This window comes from Centruroides sculpturatus, unplaced genomic scaffold (genome assembly GCF_000671375.1).
Source record: "Centruroides sculpturatus isolate CEXI.00-Female unplaced genomic scaffold, Cexi_2.0 scaffold1119, whole genome shotgun sequence".
Taxonomy (NCBI): domain Eukaryota; kingdom Metazoa; phylum Arthropoda; class Arachnida; order Scorpiones; family Buthidae; genus Centruroides; species Centruroides sculpturatus.
The window spans coordinates 75,865-94,082 of NW_019385463.1; the positions used below are offsets into that span (position 1 = coordinate 75,865).

General features: G+C 26.9%; 1 protein-coding gene across 4 annotated transcripts in view; it reads right to left on the reverse strand.

The window, feature by feature from the left end:
- Positions 1–18,218, reverse strand: part of LOC111639241 — a 230,629-nt gene that overhangs the window by 73,393 nt on the left and 139,018 nt on the right. For all 4 annotated transcript variants that reach the window (XM_023385052.1, XM_023385053.1, XM_023385054.1 and 1 more), the window contains one exon: positions 11,263–11,622. In XM_023385052.1, coding sequence (XP_023240820.1) covers positions 11,263–11,622 — 360 coding nt within the window. The remainder of the gene's footprint in view (positions 1–11,262; positions 11,623–18,218) is intronic.

Here is an 18,218-nt window from a genome sequence, read left to right on the forward strand (position 1 = left end):
AAATATCATTTTTTCACAACAGATGGCAGCTCTCTAACTTTAAATGTTTGCCGTTCTGTAGTGCCTTAAAATAATTAAAAAATTGTTAAAATTAATTTCAAAATAATTAAAATAAATTAAATTTTAAAACTTTAAATAAATGAATATTTGAAGAAAATAAAATTAATTTTTTTATTAATTCACTGTTTAATTCTGTTGTTACAAAATCAAAATATATTCAGAAAATTCGCATTCGCGTATTTTTAATTTAAATTTTAAGTGAAATAATTGTTTATCTTTATCGAACGAATGAGTTTTGTTTTCTTAACCAGTCAGAAATAAGAGTATTGCTTTATTTTCGAAATTATGACACGAAATTTGGCAAAGAGACAATTTATTAACTGGAATTATATGTATAAGTCCAGTATATGTGTGAAATATATAACATAATAACAAAATTAAACTATTCCTTACATATCTAAGTTATTTAAATTTAAATCAATCTAAAAAATGTATTTCTCACTAATTTAAGATTCCATCTTATACAGATAAATAATTATGATCATCGTGTATTATATATTTTAATTGGGCTGCGATATGAAGAAATTGGAGACCAGATACGGAAACCTTAGGGGAGGAAGCCCAGAATGACTATATATGAACTTCCGGTTTTTACCGGAAGTTACGTTATTTCAATTCAAATGTTTTTTCCAGAAAGCAGTTAATAGGTGATCGGCACGACTCTGTTGTTAAAGGAAAAGTATGATGTACAGGCGCAAACCACTAATTTGAAATGGAGAGCATGCATTTTAAATTAAATAAATTAAAAATATGAAGAAAAATTGCAGCCCTGCATTGTGACAATGTCACAATAAATAATCGTTCTTTTAATATTTATATTTCTTTGATTCTTAATCCTAAGAAATTGAATTATTCGCGAGTCTTTCAGCATCAAATAATTTCACCATTATGATTTAAAAAAGAATATAAAATTAAAATTGTCGACTCGAAGAGTGAAAAATAAATCATTTGTTACGATCCTAATTGATTTCAAACTACTCTCGAAAAAGTTTTATTGAAATGGTATTTACTATAATTATTAATTTCAAAAACATTAAATTTATTTTATAACTCAAAATATATTTCTTTATATTACTATACGAATTTTTAAAAATTTTAATTTTTAAAAATGAGTTTAGAAGAAATTATTTTATTAGGTTGTCTTTCTTTAATTCTCTTTTCATCCACTAGATGGTGGGACAATCATTAACGAGTCGTCTTTTTTATTTAAAGCATTTTATTTACATACGAAATTATTAATAAAAAGCAATAAATTTATAAAATTTTTATACTTATAATTTAATTAGATTTTTTCTATTTTTTACAAAATTAATTATTAAGTTTTTTACATTGTGATTTTTATTTAGTGGTACAAACATTTTTTAAAATACAATACAATAATCTATTTACTTTAATATAGTTTTAAATTAAAAGAATAGAAACATATTTTTGCAATTCAACTAAAAATATTTTTTAGAAATCTCATTCAAATTCATTATCAAAATTAAATGTTTCCGTTTTGAGTTGAACGCGATGGCTACGATTGACGAAAGACGAAATAACGAGTTATTTTCGCAACGAAATTCGTCGCGAAAATATTTTAAATTAATTACATTATACAAATGAAAATGAATGATTATTGTATATTTTCAATTCATTGTTTCTTAGATTCGTTAAAATTTACATGTCAAGTTAATTAGGAACATCTTAATTACTTTATTGATAAATTTTGTCCTGTCACGAATTTCTTAATCACGATTATTCATCTTGTAAATGAATTTGCGTGAAGACGTTGTAATAATAATAATAATAATTATTATTATTATTATTATTACAACGTCTTCACGCAAATTCATTTACAAGATGAATAATCGTGATTAAGAAATTCGTGACAGGACAAAATTTATCAATAAAGTAATTAAGATGTTCCTAATTAACTTGACATGTAAATTTTAACGAATCTAAGAAACAATGAATTGAAAATATACAATAATCATTCATTTTCATTTGTATAATGTAATTAATTTAAAATATTTTCGCGACGAATTTCGTTGCGAAAATAACTCGTTATTTCGTCTTTCGTCAATCGTAGCCATCGCGTTCAACTCAAAACGGAAACATTTAATTTTGATAATGAATTTGAATGAGATTTCTAAAAAATATTTTTAGTTGAATTGCAAAAATATGTTTCTATTCTTTTAATTTAAAACTATATTAAAGTAAATAGATTATTGTATTGTATTTTAAAAAATGTTTGTACCACTAAATAAAAATCACAATGTAAAAAACTTAATAATTAATTTTGTAAAAAATAGAAAAAATCTAATTAAATTATAAGTATAAAAATTTTATAAATTTATTGCTTTTTATTAATAATTTCGTATGTAAATAAAATGCTTTAAATAAAAAAGACGACTCGTTAATGATTGTCCCACCATCTAGTGGATGAAAAGAGAATTAAAGAAAGACAACCTAATAAAATAATTTCTTCTAAACTCATTTTTAAAAATTAAAATTTTTAAAAATTCGTATAGTAATATAAAGAAATATATTTTGAGTTATAAAATAAATTTAATGTTTTTGAAATTAATAATTATAGTAAATACCATTTCAATAAAACTTTTTCGAGAGTAGTTTGAAATCAATTAGGATCGTAACAAATGATTTATTTTTCACTCTTCGAGTCGACAATTTTAATTTTATATTCTTTTTTAAATCATAATGGTGAAATTATTTGATGCTGAAAGACTCGCGAATAATTCAATTTCTTAGGATTAAGAATCAAAGAAATATAAATATTAAAAGAACGATTATTTATTGTGACATTGTCACAATGCAGGGCTGCAATTTTTCTTCATATTTTTAATTTATTTAATTTAAAATATATGCTCTCCATTTCAAATTAGTGGTGGCTTGCCCCTGTAAATCATACTTTTCCTTTACAAATAGAGTCGTGCCGGTCATCTATCTAACTCCTTTCCGGGGAAATTTTTGAATTGCTATCACGTGACTTCCAATTTGAATCGGAAGTTTGTATAAAGTTAATCGGAGCCTCACGCTCCCAAGGTTTCCATATCTGGTCTCATCTTTCATTTATCTTACTCCGTTCTCGCGATTAAGGAACGACAGACGGCCGGACGATAGAGGAAATTTATAGGTCTACAGTTTTTTTTCAAATTATAGCCCTATCATTTATTAATAATGTCTATCATGATGAAATAATAAAATTCGTTCCTCGAAATTTCAATTCGTCAATTTTGAAAGTACGCAGCGGATATAACTAATCGAGAAAAACCTACAAAACAAAAGTCAAATTCGGGAGCATATTTATGGACCAATTTTGAATTATTTTGAAAATTCATACGGATAAACATTCTTCCTTTTTTATATTCTAATATTATATACTGTATATATATTCGTGAACATTCAGCGTTGAAAACTTCTAGCGAAAGCAAAAAATTTTTCATAATAAACACATATTTTCTATGGTAGACTATTCTGTTGATAGAAGTAGAATTAGGGGAGACCGGGGCAAGATCGGCATGTTAAGCTTTACTTAAATTTTGTGTAATAAATACTGCTGTAAACTGTCTTTTGAGCAGAGTTTTTCAACTGAGTTATAGTTACCTTANNTAAACAGTAATTAAAAACTAAAAAAAACATTAAAGTTTATTTTTTTAAAATGTAAACATTTATTTTATGTCAAAATTTTTATCCAATTCTTTGATATATTTTAACGACTTCATTAACTTTACAGGAAAGAAGAGAAAAAAAATAACGATGAGATTTAGTTTTGTAAAGATAATTCACTGAATGCATGTAAAGAAGTCAGATTATTACTTCATTCTAAACCATTTATTTTAATTTTTTCAGTTCGAAGAGTAATGTTAAAATTAGCATAATAGAGTTTTTAATATAACCCGATAAACTCTTCTTGTTCGGTTATAAATTACGCTTCAGTTAACAACGGAAACTCGAAATCAGCCATTAAAAAAATGTGCTTAGAAATGACCAGAAAGCTTGACATCATAATGGCCATTGAAATTATTTTGCAACGTAAAATTGAAAAATTAATCTCTTAAATAGTTGCCATAGCTACAAAAGATTATTTTATAACGAGAGAAAAAAAAATTAGTGAGTTGAATTTGTTAGCAGAGAATTCTATAAATCACTCCAGAGTGCAGTTGTAAAAGATATTTGTAACTAAGTCATTAATTTATTTTAAGGGGAAGACAATGATATATATGGGTTCTGTATCGAGTTACCTTTGCTCTTTCCCTATCTACATCTGCCAACAACTGAATTCTAGCAAATAGTCGAATAGTTTTAAAAAGTCTACGGAATCTTATCTGTCGTCATCAACAAAACATCTGACCCACCTCCGTTTCGAAGAAATGTCCTGGAATCCAGGTTATATGATGAGTCAACGTCAACTTTGGACTAGGGATGACAAAACTCAAACAAATTATTAAACGATGAATCAGAAAGTTATTGCACTTCTCGCTTTAATCACAACCTTTCTCTAGACTTTCTCAAAATTTTTATGCAAATGCCTTAAATGTAATTAAGTTTTAATTTTAGTGATGATATTTAAAGCTGTAAATCGTATTTTTCTTAAATATTTCAAAGATTAAACAAGTTTATTTATAATATATTAACTTCATTTAACTATCTAAAATGTTACTGATTTAACTATCTAAATGCTAAAATATTCTATTGAATATTTTANTTTATATTTTAAAATCCTCTCAATAACATTAAATTGACTAGGGTAGTTTATATATACTGTAGGCCTATATTTGTTTCTCTTCATTTCCAGAACAAGTCTTTTTATTGTCTATTTACATATAAATATATAAAATAATATATACTATATTATAAATAAAATATTTCTTGGCAGATTAATTGTGAATTGCAACAATATTTTATTAGTAAAATGATAGACTTCAGCCTATTATTTTAATTCTCGTATAAACAACATGAAATATATGTATTTGAAATTGAATTTTTATTTTTTCTATTCTATTCTAATAAAAAAAAACATATTAAAAATTAAATTATTTCATATCAAAGTTCAATTTATCACTAAGTGCAACATTATAATTTAAAATATTTATTATTTTTTTAAATTTAATAGTTAAGTAAAGGCATTTTATGAATATTGATTTTCAACAGAAGACAATTGATACACAAGTGAGCTTTGTTTTGTTTTATTTATTTCTTTATCTTTTTGTTCCGAAAGTGACCTTGACACGAAGCATCGAACAGTTCATCAAAATAACTGTCCACGGTTAAGAGAAACCGTGTAAAAGTACCCTTCGAAGCTAGGTCAAACGTGTCAATGCATTGTTTAAACTTTAGACTACTTCAAAAAAATAGAACTCTATTTACATACAATAACTCATAATGAGCGCACGATTTCATTAATTTTAAAATAATTGACTATTAATAATTACTCTTTACAGTAGAAAATAATTCCAAGAATTCAAACAGACACCATCATTCTGTTTCACTTTGTAATTCTTTATCTAGTACTGTAATTAATTTTGATAAAATTTTATCTATATCGTATGTGACTACTCAAAAATCCGTATCCAATAACTAAAGCAATTTATAATATTTTAAAAGATAACCCAAACTACTTCAGAATAATCGAGAAAGTCTCAGAAAATTGAAGTTATAAATGACACATGACACTGCCCTTTCTTATCATTTATATCAATTTTGGAAATCGAGAAAGTTTTCTGACCGTAAACTGTGTGTCACCGGGCGAAGAATGGCAAGAATAGTTTATTTCAAATGAAATTAATTTGATTACTACAAATATAAAGTTTCTAAGCGATTTATTTATTCGTCGAAGTGGCACGAAAAAAAGAAGAAACGGCAACTACTCAACCTTCTAACTTAAATGCTAATAAGTTTAGATTAGGAAGGGCTCATTCACGCGTTACCAAAATTGCAACATTCTCGGAAGATGCGACGTTAAACTTATAAAAAAAAAAAGAAAAGAAAAAACAAAAAAGATCATTCGATCGCAATCTGTTTCAATTTATATTCTAATTAATAAGATTAATACAGCAGTGACGCCAACTAGTCTATGTTAATAAACTTTATACATTATACAAATAAAAAAAAGGGGGAAGAATGATTTACCTTTTTTTAAAGTTACGTTCCAAATCATTTTCTCAATCTTTACAGAGAAATACACACGTTTAATTATAGGAATTATACACAGTTCGAGATGGTAGCGTAGGTTTAATATTGTCAATAAAAGGAAGATTTGCATATTTCTCAAATGAAAGGTGAGGAGGAGATAAAAATAAAACACGGACAGGAACCGTCACGTCTCCATTGTCCAGAAGTTTCTGTAATTAAACTCTGAACTTTTCACTTATCTATACTTTACAATTATATTATTCATTGTTATTCTTTTTCCGATTTGCAGAAGAATTATACACGTGTGATAGGTTTCGTGGCTATTTGTTCTGTGTGTTACAATAAAAAAAATACGTAAATAAATCTCGCATCAACATGAAAATAATAAATTGGTGTATAAAACACTTTAATTTTTAGTAATTAATTTATTTATTTCATAAAAATTTCTTTAAACCTTTATTTTAATAANAATATTAAACTAATAATTTTCATTACTTCTTCCAATTATTATTGCCATCTATTCAACCAGTTTATTTCGTTTGATAATAATGATAGCGTATTTGATTATACAATTAACGTTACAGTTAGCTATTGGAAATTTACATAAGTACAGACTATATATTCGAGTACAGAAATCAATCAGTACGCATCCTCTACAATGACTAGTTGAACTCTTCTCGCTCATCCAATTCATTTCAACGAATTTCATCAGGAATAAGACTTGGCTTTCGGATAAATCAATCTATTTTTTTGGGTTTATCTTCAATACAATTCGAACAGTTTGGCAAAGTGTGCTGTCCTGCTGATAAACAAAGGCCATCTCAAAATGCTTATTAAGTGAGTGTTCAGGAAATCTAATAAAATTTAACGTTCGTGGTTTCGTCGAAAACAACCAATGTTCCAAGACTATAGTATGAAAATAGTCTAAACATCATGATATTAATCATATGATAGATAGTATAACTTATGTATATGTGAAGTATTAATCTCACATATGTGAAGATTAACCAATGCTGAAGTACTGTACACCTTATAACCAACAAAATTTTAAATATTAGGTAGTACTTCCGTTCTAATGTAGACCATCTCCAGATTCTCCATCATTGAAATGTTTATGTATGGTTATGTTTATGCCCTGAACAATATACTGTATATTGTGAAGGGGCACAAACAAATACACGGAAGTATATTATATAAATGTAATATAATCAATATTTTGTTATTAGCTTATAAAATCTTATTTATCTGCAGTTGATTATTCTATTTGTACTATAAAAATATTTAATTACTTGTGTGTATTGGTGCATATATTTGTTGTCTAATTATCTATTAGGATATACAGCAGGGTTATAACTTTCTTTTAAAGATTCCGATATCAATGCTAACTTAAAAGCGAGTGCAGAAAAAAGAATGTATATAGATCGTTATTAATAAAAATTACCATTTCATATGCCTAATGGTTTATCAATAAGGATATTTCAAAACAGAGCTCATTTTCAAGTATTTAAAATTACACATATTAAATTTTATCTACTTTAATAATTAATAGGAATTTTAAAATGATAAAAAAGATATTTAAAACATTAATTTTCTTCTAAATTGACAAAGTTTTTTTCTAAATCCGTAATCAAAGCTGACTCTTGAGAATAATATCAACCATGTAAAAAATTTCCGTAGTTTATTATAGAGCAGGTGTCAGGTGCAAGTCGGATATTAACCAAGTCACACCATATCAAAGTTAACTCTTAACTTTTTCTGAAATAAATCAGCCTGGAATCATCTAAAAGAAGGAAAAAAAAAAAAGTCGGAAGTAAGAGAAAAATGTCCTAACAAAGAATAAAACTAGGCTTATATAAAATAATTTCGAAACTATAGCAAAATGACAAGGTATATTGAATCAAGATATCGCCGAGAGTTAGTTTTTCGCAATATCTTCCAATGAACTAGTATTTTTCTGTTACTTATCCGAAAAGAAAAGCTCGCTCCCTAGAGACAAGTTCGGATTTGTGAGCGAATACCAGTTTTGACGTCTTGAGTGGTCTTAATTTAATTCTTTTTTTTTTACTTTAGTACCATAGCTGTAAGAATATCCTCTGTTAAATTGACGATTCGTCTCGAGTTTTATGTTTTGTAATTAACGTTCACTCTATAGATTTTACACTTTTCGACGAGACATTTTTTATATATATATAAGAAAAGTTAGTCTGATTTTTTTCGATAGTATCAATAGAATCCAGGAAACGAATTCCGAGTATGAAGAACTTCAGTTAATCTATATAGGAATGATAATTAGGATAATTTAGTTGCCGCTATTCGACTTTGGTAGAAGACAGATGTGTTACATCATCCCATGACTCTTACATATCCGGAATGCCAAAGTCTACTATGGCAAAGGAATATAATAAATTTTAATTTACGGCATATTAAATTATTTTTACGATATAGTTATTAAATATTTGCAATATTTTATATTCATTTCTTTAACAAATTAATTATTATTATTTATTTACATTAATTAAACGTACAAAATTCAAAGACACAACGTGAATTTTCATATCTAAGAACCTCTTAATCGATATAAATAAAACATTAAACAAATAATATAAATGTAAAAATTAATCTGAATATTAATGAAATTTAAGCAAATCATTCGAATTTTTGTTTATTTTCCATTACTTTCATCTATTAATAAAAAAAAATGATGCATTTGAAGCTATTGATATTTAGTCAATTAATAGTAATAACAAAGCTTTTAATACGAATTCCATCGGAAACAAACATATTATTAATATTAATCAAACAATAATTCTCAATTAATAGATCGGTTTTTATAATTCTAAATATTTCATTTGATATTTTTATGTTCAAAATTTAAATATAAACAATTGCATTTGAAGTAAAATATATTTTTCTGATTATTTTCCTGTAGTGACTGAATATATATGAAGATCCAAACGTGCTCTGTGTCTCCATCTGTCTACAATAAATAAAACTAATTTTCATTTTACATTTATTCTAGTTTATGCTTATATATGAATATTTAATACAATCTAAACTCGCATCACAAACACAGAGTTTATATACGAAAGCCATTAGAATATATATGAGTAATTAAAACATTTTCTAATGTATAAAATGCAACTTAGATTTAAACAAAAAAAATAAAATATTAATTATATTTATATACTTTTACTTATATAAATTAAATACATCCTACATTAAAATTAGCACTTTAAAAATGAAAGCATTATATACAATGCAATCAATTACAGAATTCCTAAAATTACCCTTCTGATTATTCTAATGTACAAGCTAATTTCAAAGTTCAGAATATCAGAAAGTAATCAGAATATTATTTAGAAAACTGGCATGGAGATTAACGTGTAATTAATTTAACAAATCGACAAATGAAAATTATTTTTCTATTTATAAATATTTCTTTTATTTTTATTTTAATCCATTAGAAAATTCGCATTCAGTTTACATAAGCTGCTAGTAAAATATATCATTCAGTAATTTCATTTTTGCTCTTCCATCAACATAATATTTTAAATACCAAATACAATAAAAAATTACCGCATTACGCCATCTGTCGTCGGATATTTGATTAACTCCACACTAGATCTATTGTTACAAGAATTATAATCATTTCTTACCTCATGTTAGAAGACGAAAACGAAATTTTGTATTAGTAATTACACTATTCAATCGGTTATTCAATGATCCCCGAATCCGGATACCGAATTTCGATCTATAGACATTGGGCTCTCCACTACAGATAGCGGTTTTGTCTAATCGTTTTAATCAGGAAGATGGAGATAAGACAATGTCATTTTCATTTTTCATGTTTTTAGTCCAGAGTCTAGTTACAGATACGAGAATATAATTGAAAAAAATTTGGAAGCATTTTGTAGGAAACGAACGTTATCATTTTCAAATAATGTAATTAATGATACGTCCAGAATTTACATTAGATTTCTAGAACCATAATTAATTTAAATAATTATATTGATCAAACGATGGTTTACTTTAAGTATATGTTTACATATTTTCTTGAAAAGTATATATACGGTATACAGTCGACTCCCCTATAACACGATAATTCCGTTTTATATGAATTCCATGTTGTACGAGTCACTTAGATTTTACAAATACGTGTGCCGGGCTGTGAACGGCACACGTATTTGTAATGGATTAATTGAAGATTAATGGATTAATCTTCAATTAATCCATTAATAATTAATTTTTGAGTAAAATTTTTGCATCATATTTTCTTATTAAGTTAATAATTTACTAAAATCGAAATTTAAATATTTTTATATTTATATATTTTCTTTGGGACAGATTTAAAAGTAATTTGGTTTTCAAATAAGGGAATGTTCGAGTGGAATAAGTTAATTATAAAAGTATGCAAATTCATTATGTTAAAAGAATAAAAAAGAAAAAAAAAAGTGCGCAGATTAAGTTCATTCCGACAGAATTTAGTTTCCGCTTTAACTTTATTGCCATTTATGCCTCTCGGAACCCAATTAGGCAAATAAGGTTCGGATGAATTTAAAATCCGTAAAAATCATTTTTCTTTGCAAATAAATTACAAAAAAAAGGAGAGATTCTTGCGATTTCTAGGCGCTTGATTTCAATAGCATTAATATGCCGAAAAACAAAGAGATAATTTCGTTATCAGAACTTCAATGTCGATTTTTTTAACAGGATAAAATCTTTCCTTTCTAAATAACCGAAAGGCAAAATATAATTTTTATGTAAGTTATCTAAAATTAGCATTAAATCGCCTTTACTGATCTATAAATGTAAATGCAATTCATAGATTGCAATCAATGTTAACGTAAATTAATTGCCGTAAAAAATTGCCTTACATTCTAAAAATTCAACATAATTAAATAACAATACAGCGAACGAAAAGAAACGTATAGAAGATGAGAATTAAGTGTATTTTTATGGGTGCAAGTTGGACTTTTTAGGTCAAGGCGTTTATGGTTTTTTTTTCACTTTTAAATTTACAATTTTTGTTTGTATTTTTGTGAGGAAAAAAATGAAATTTTTACTTACTTTTCTAAAGGATAATAGTTATTGGTTACATGGTTGGAGAGCCAATCGCTATTTACATAATCGGGTTCGGTTTGGCCGCTGCTGGTTTCGTAGCCGGAGTCTCTGGTCAATTTCCTTTGCGACTTTTGGTTTCGGCGTAGGTCTTGCAATGGCACGTGGTCTGGATAATACATCAGAGATCTATTGGCATCCGTCAGTCGGCCGTCGCCGTAATCGCTATATGAACGAACGTGATGTGGTGCATCCTGACGTGTTTTTTTCGAACTCCGCAGAGACTGACGAAGAGCCGAGGCTTTTTGCCACAAAATATTACCACTCGTGGCTTCTTTTTTTATTACCTCCGTATTGGATGTGTTGCTTCTGTACAAATAAAAAAATAAAATAAAATAAAATTGTTATTCACTACGTGTAGAGAATAACTTCAAACAAATTTTCCCGAGAAGTAACGATTTTTGTTTTCTTAAAGCACGTGAATGTTTTTGATAAGTGCATTCAAAACACTCTTCTTTATCGATTACGAGTTTCTTCATAATTGGAATAAGCTAAGAGATCGTAATCTCGGCGCTTGTAATTTTTTTTTTTTTTAATATTCTAGATTAATGTATCATCACTGCAATTGACACAATCGTTGTACTACGTCTGAACAAAAATTCCACTAACTTATAACTTTCTACACTTAAATCATTGATTTTTTTACATTATTAATAATAAATTTAAAAAAAAGAATACCTTAAAGTTAATTTTACAGAATAAGAGATTCGACTTATCTAATCTAATCGCGTATACTAAATGTACTGTATATAAGAATTAAATGAAAAGAAAGAAAAAAAGCAAATATATCGCTGAGAATATAGCCTTATTTAATAGACGTGCACTTATCTAAATCTTGGAAAAATGTCGAATAAAAGCGTTCTGCTATTATCAAATGTCTGCTAAAATAATAAAATGTGAGATAGGGGGAAAAAAGTTGGAGAACCTACTCACTGATCACTAGTATAAAACGTGTCTAGTAAGCTAATGGGTTGATTTGAAAAAGGATTTAATACTAAACGTCACGTACGTAACAAAGGACAAAAGAGATCTACAGATAGCAGGATATCCATCTTCCACAATGATCCTGTTGCGCTGGTCAGCGAGTCCACCTTTAATTTATTTATTTATTTATTTTTCTTTTTTGTTTTAATATATTCGATACGATTTCTGATTTGCACGGTTCGCCAATATTAAATGTGNATTTCTAGTATAATTAAAAATTAAATCGATCCAGAAAAATAATCCCGTCTCCAAACTACAAAGGAAGATATCTCAGCAGCTGATGGAGACGTACGACACGATTTCGAGTAACGTTTCATCATCGGTCGGATTTATAAGTACTTAATGGAATTATATTAAACTTTGTAAGCCATCCGGACAAAGAAATTTATATAAACAGTAATTAAAAACTAAACTTCAACGGACGAACTTAATCCAAAAATCCTTTGTATTCCTTCTGTATCGATCGAATCTTTCATAAAATTAATTTGTAGACTATCATAAAATTAACTTAAGTGAAAAATATTCCTAGATAATCAAATTTCTCAACAACTTATTTCAAACTAATTCTGTTTATTCGAAAATTATATTTGAAGATTTCTGCTGTGTACTAAAATTCAGACTTTCTAAAAATTAAAATAAAAAAATAAAAAAACAAATTGCTTAAGTTCAGAAGCGAATTTAATCCTAATAACATAATTCATTTTCCCCACAAAATTAACCGTTACGCTTCTACAAACTTTCAGTACTATTTAATAATAATTCTATAAACTAATAGAACTGGCAACGATTCAAGCAAATACCATTTCTATGCCAAATGAAATTCTAGTTCACATTAATTCCATAGTTTTTAATCGCCAACTTTAGCAGTCAATTTTTAGCAATTAGAAGATTAAGAAAATAATTAAACTCTCAAAAAGCATTTTAAATGGCAAAGAAAATGTTACGTCGTCTTGTTTTTCTTTTATATATTTGGAAATGTTCTTATCATCGCCTAAAAATATTTCACTAGATGAAATTCTGGGTATCTCTCTTCAATGGCACCTCTGCCAATAAGCAAAGATAGATTCAAATGATTGGTTCTCTCAGTTCGATCGACAAACAAGTGGATCGAGGAAGTAAAAACGATAAATTAAAAAAAAGGCAAAAAATCGTGTAGAGGGAAGACTTCATTTAACTTCTAGATTGTGAAAGAAAATTATTTATACATTTAAAAAAAAATTCTAATTAGTATCTTTTTCGAGAAACATTCGAGATCTATCTCTATTATAAAGGGCATACAATTTAAAATTTAATTAACTTATTAAAATTAATTAATAACTTCGCTTTTCAGAACTCTTGATATTTACTCTACTGATTCTCTGTTCTGGAAATGACTCGATGTTATATGAAGAATTAATAGAAAACGTTTGGAGAAAAATTGGTATTTAGTCAAAACCTATTAATGAAATATTAATTTAAATGTAAAATAAATTAATTTTATTTCGTGCCTTTGCTACAGTAGAGAATTTTCAGCGAAACTGCCATTTTTTATTCTTGATAAATAGTTTGATATGTATTATGTATTACATTTAAACTAATGGATGGAATTTATCTTCAGTGTTTATAGAATACTATCAGTTATCAAATGGACGGGAGAAATATTTGAAGTATGGAATTTCATTATATCTAGTGGCCTCTTTCACATTCTCTCGTTTAACCTACGAAGTATACTTTAAAATGAATATTTTGATTGCTAGCAATTTTCCAAGATTTTGGAATTGTTTTATAAAACAGATATGCACACAATTCAATTATTATAATTGAATGCATCATTTTATTAATTATTATTATTATTTGCATACGAGAATTGTAATGATGAAATGAAAAATATTTAATAAAGAATACCAGCATCAGGTAGTTGCAAGCATTGTTCATCCTTATTTCAGAGATTATATACTGTATATATATTCGTGAACATTCAGCGTTGAAAACTTCTAGCGAAAGCAAAAAATTTTTCATAATAAACACATATTTTCTATGGTAGACTATTCTGTTGATAGAAGTAGAATTAGGGGAGACCGGGGCAAGATCGGCATGTTAAGCTTTACNCATTTCACAAATTTCATTTTAAGCCCGAAAATTTCAAGAAAAACACTTCAATTAATTAATTAATTTTTTTAACCTTAACAAATACGAGATAGCATTATTTTATAATTAAATTTCGAAACGATAATGAAAGATTAACATATGAACTCTCTTAATTTAGAAAAGGGGGAAAGAAAAAATTGAAATTGCAGATGAAGTGGAGTATGTCCAGTCTAATTATTTCATTCAAATCTTCGAGAGAGACAAATTAATTGACAAGTGGCATCATTATCTCAATAGGATGAACCATACCTTATTATTTTCAAATGTTAATAAGTGAAATCAAGTTATTAAGAGAGAAATTCCTTTCTAATTTTTTAGTAATAAATAAATATAAAAATAAAATCAATTAAACTTCTCCATTTTGGAGTATTCAACTTGATTTTTGGGGGGGGGAGATATTTTGCAATAACTTCAAGTAATTAGTACTACATCGATAATTCGATGATGAAATAAATAAATCGTAATTCTTTTTAAATATGTTTTAATTTGTATAAAAAAGTATAGGAAAAAATCAAGAAAATATGATGAAATGATGGAAACAATTTCCTCTATTATATTTGAGAAAGAAATTTTCTTTTTAATTATTTTTCTCTTCATATTTTGATCTCTCGGATTAATGGAAATATAAAAATATGTCAACGTAAAAAGAATAATACATTTTTATCATCAAAAATTGCTTTCAGTTGTGTTGTTTCTTTATATCATTCATAAAATCACCGTAATATTTATTCAAATAAAATCTCTGCATCTATTAATTTAGTGAAAAAAGTCATTTCCTTGTAATCGATACAACTTGGATGAAAAGTAAATAATAGAATGTATAAATTAATGTAAATAAAAAATTTTACGTATTTTTACATACAAAAATTAATACGGTTTTTGAGAGAAAATAATTAATTTATCTTATTAAACATGAAAAAGAAATAATTTTAAACGAGTTTCCGGAGATAAGAAGCCCGAGGCAGAATGCAGAAAGTGGGATGTTAAACAAAAGTTATCCCTCCTCATTTTTATTTATGGTTATTGCTGCATCCTTTATTAAATAATAAAGAAAAAATTGCTCTGATTTTAATAAACGATTATCTCTAGGACTGTTGATATGTTTTGATTAAATATATCTGTTACTGTTTTGATTACAGGTGAAGAAAGTTTCCTACGAAATTTCCCTTTATACTTTTAAACGTATAACTTCTTATAAGATCTCACAGCACTTTTCATCCTATAATTCGCCTGCCTTTAATTATTTCTAATAATGTCTCATTTGTTTTGATGATGGCTCTCCTTAAAAATTAGTTTTCTCGGAATAGAAATCCTATTTTATGCCTAAAAGAAAAAAATTTGAGAAAGATCTAAACTCAATGGCCAAATATATTAAATACGTTATAGTAAAATAATTAGCCTACTTTAAAAAAATAATAATAACTAGAATTTTAATGGATATTGTCAGCAACAATTGGTTATTGTGATAAATAAAAAAAAAAAATAAGTATGAAATGACTTGACTCGTATGACTTAGCACAATTGGTTTCGAATCACTAACGAGGATCATCCGAAAGTATTTCACAACTGGACATTGTTCGCTGGAAAATTTATGACAGGACACTAACGAGTAGCCTACTCTCGGCAACCGCTGCCCTCTAGTGGAAAACAAATTAATTAGATAGGATGATTTATAACCGAATAAATCGGAAACCACTAGGATAATTAGCTCATATCAGCCAACCGCACTAATTGACACAAGAGAGAATAGAGATAATCCGTTTTACAAGAAACTAATTTAAGAAATTTATAGCTTTTTAAAATGGAATTAAAATTAGTTCGATCTAACTTTTCTGTACTAGACAAAAATCTAGAAAAAAATAATTTGGGAACTTCTAAAAAGAGAATTCAAAAATGATTTAAAAAGCCAATTATTATTATTATTATTATTATTATTGTATATTAACCAATGAAAATTGTTGTAAGCTCAACGAGTTTTTATTTAGATCTCTTTTTTTATCCTTAAAAATAATAATAAAATAAATTTATATAAATAGTAACTATGTATACATAATTAGTTGTGATAATTCATTTATTTTAAAAACAAATTATTACATAAGTTAACGGATTTATAGATAAAAATTTATTTACAAAATCATTTACATAAACTTAGTATTTAAAGAATACACACTAAATTTATTTTTAATTTCTTACTCGTGAATGGATCCAGTCTCAAGCGTAGCTGAACAGTTAAGCTTATAGGTAATTATAGGGAAATATTAAAAAGTTTTAACTTAATCTGTGAAGCGTTTATTTTATATTTTAAATTATTTTTGGATTAGGCTAATTCCACTTAATGCATTAAATTAGAACTATTGTAAATGGAACAATCAAATTCACAACGTGGGAGCATGCGAAATAAGAACATTTTCATCACGTAGCACAACCAGAAGTTTATTTGGCGACCTCTAAATAGAATTGTTTATCGCAAATATGTCTAAGACAAATTATTTATATCAAAATTTTTCGCATTACTAACGAAGGTAAGAGGAAAGAATCGAAATTTACAGTTTTACTAATCAATGCTTGCCATTGTTTAATTTGGAAATTTTTAGGGAGGAAAAAAAACACTTACATTATCAAATACACTTTGATCGGCCATTAAAATAAGATGTAAATAAGGTGCGAATGGGCTCTCACCTGGCGAAGACAGTATCCACTTCAGGCTGTTACCACTGGTCGAACTGGGAAGGGAATGAAGACGAATAAGCACGTGGACGCGTGTTCGGCACGCACGCGCCGCAAAAATCTTAAAATCTTCGTGACGTCACAGTCAGAATGATAAATGCCCTTCTTTCGAAATAACAATATTTAAAAGTAAGATAAAAGAACTAATAGATGTTTAAATTCTTTTATTTCGATTCCGTTTCGAGATATAGCCTAACAGTTTTTTTTTACCCTTTTACTCAATTCTTTATTTGTTATCCAACATCTGGGCGCGACAACTTGGCGAAGAACAATGCATTCGAGTGACGTGAATTTTTATACGTTTTAAAATTCATTTTGTAAGAACCAATTTCCCGTCCACCCACAAATATCTCGACAACACAAAACATTCGATTATGTATGCGTACACGAAATTATTCCAAGAATAACTGTTCCATGAAATATTCTAGATTAATTATAAATAAAACACGTTTAAAATTATATTGTTACGAGTAATATTAATTAAATTTCTTTAAAACGTTTCACTAACGCTTAAATTATTTATGAAAACATAATTCATTACGATTTAATTAGGACGAAACAAATTATTATTATTATTTTTTTTAAAGTTATTTAAATAATGTAGGCATGTTTGTTAATATTAAATTAATAAAATAATGAATTTAATTCTCGCCGAATATTTAATTACTTCATATAATAACCTTTACAAAGAATCGTGCTTCCCACAGTATCGTGTGATTCGCTTAATTGTCGAATTTAAATTAACTTTTTGCACTGACCCATCTTTTCACATATAAAAAATTTTCATTATAAACTTTTTAAATTAAATCTTAATTTTATATTAATAAAAATATATTAAGTTTAGCGCTAAATTTAGTTTATAAAAGTTATTTTTTAAAAAAAGGTATTCGACCGTCAAAGTATAATAATTTCTATGTCCTTTAGAATATCGATTTTTAAGAACTTATCTTTAATCAGTTGTAAACCAAAAGGTTGAAAAAAGCATGTGAAAGTTTTCTTTCCGAAAGATAATAACGTAAAAGAAAGAAACTTAAAAAGAAATTAAGGGAGAACGTACTTAAATTATC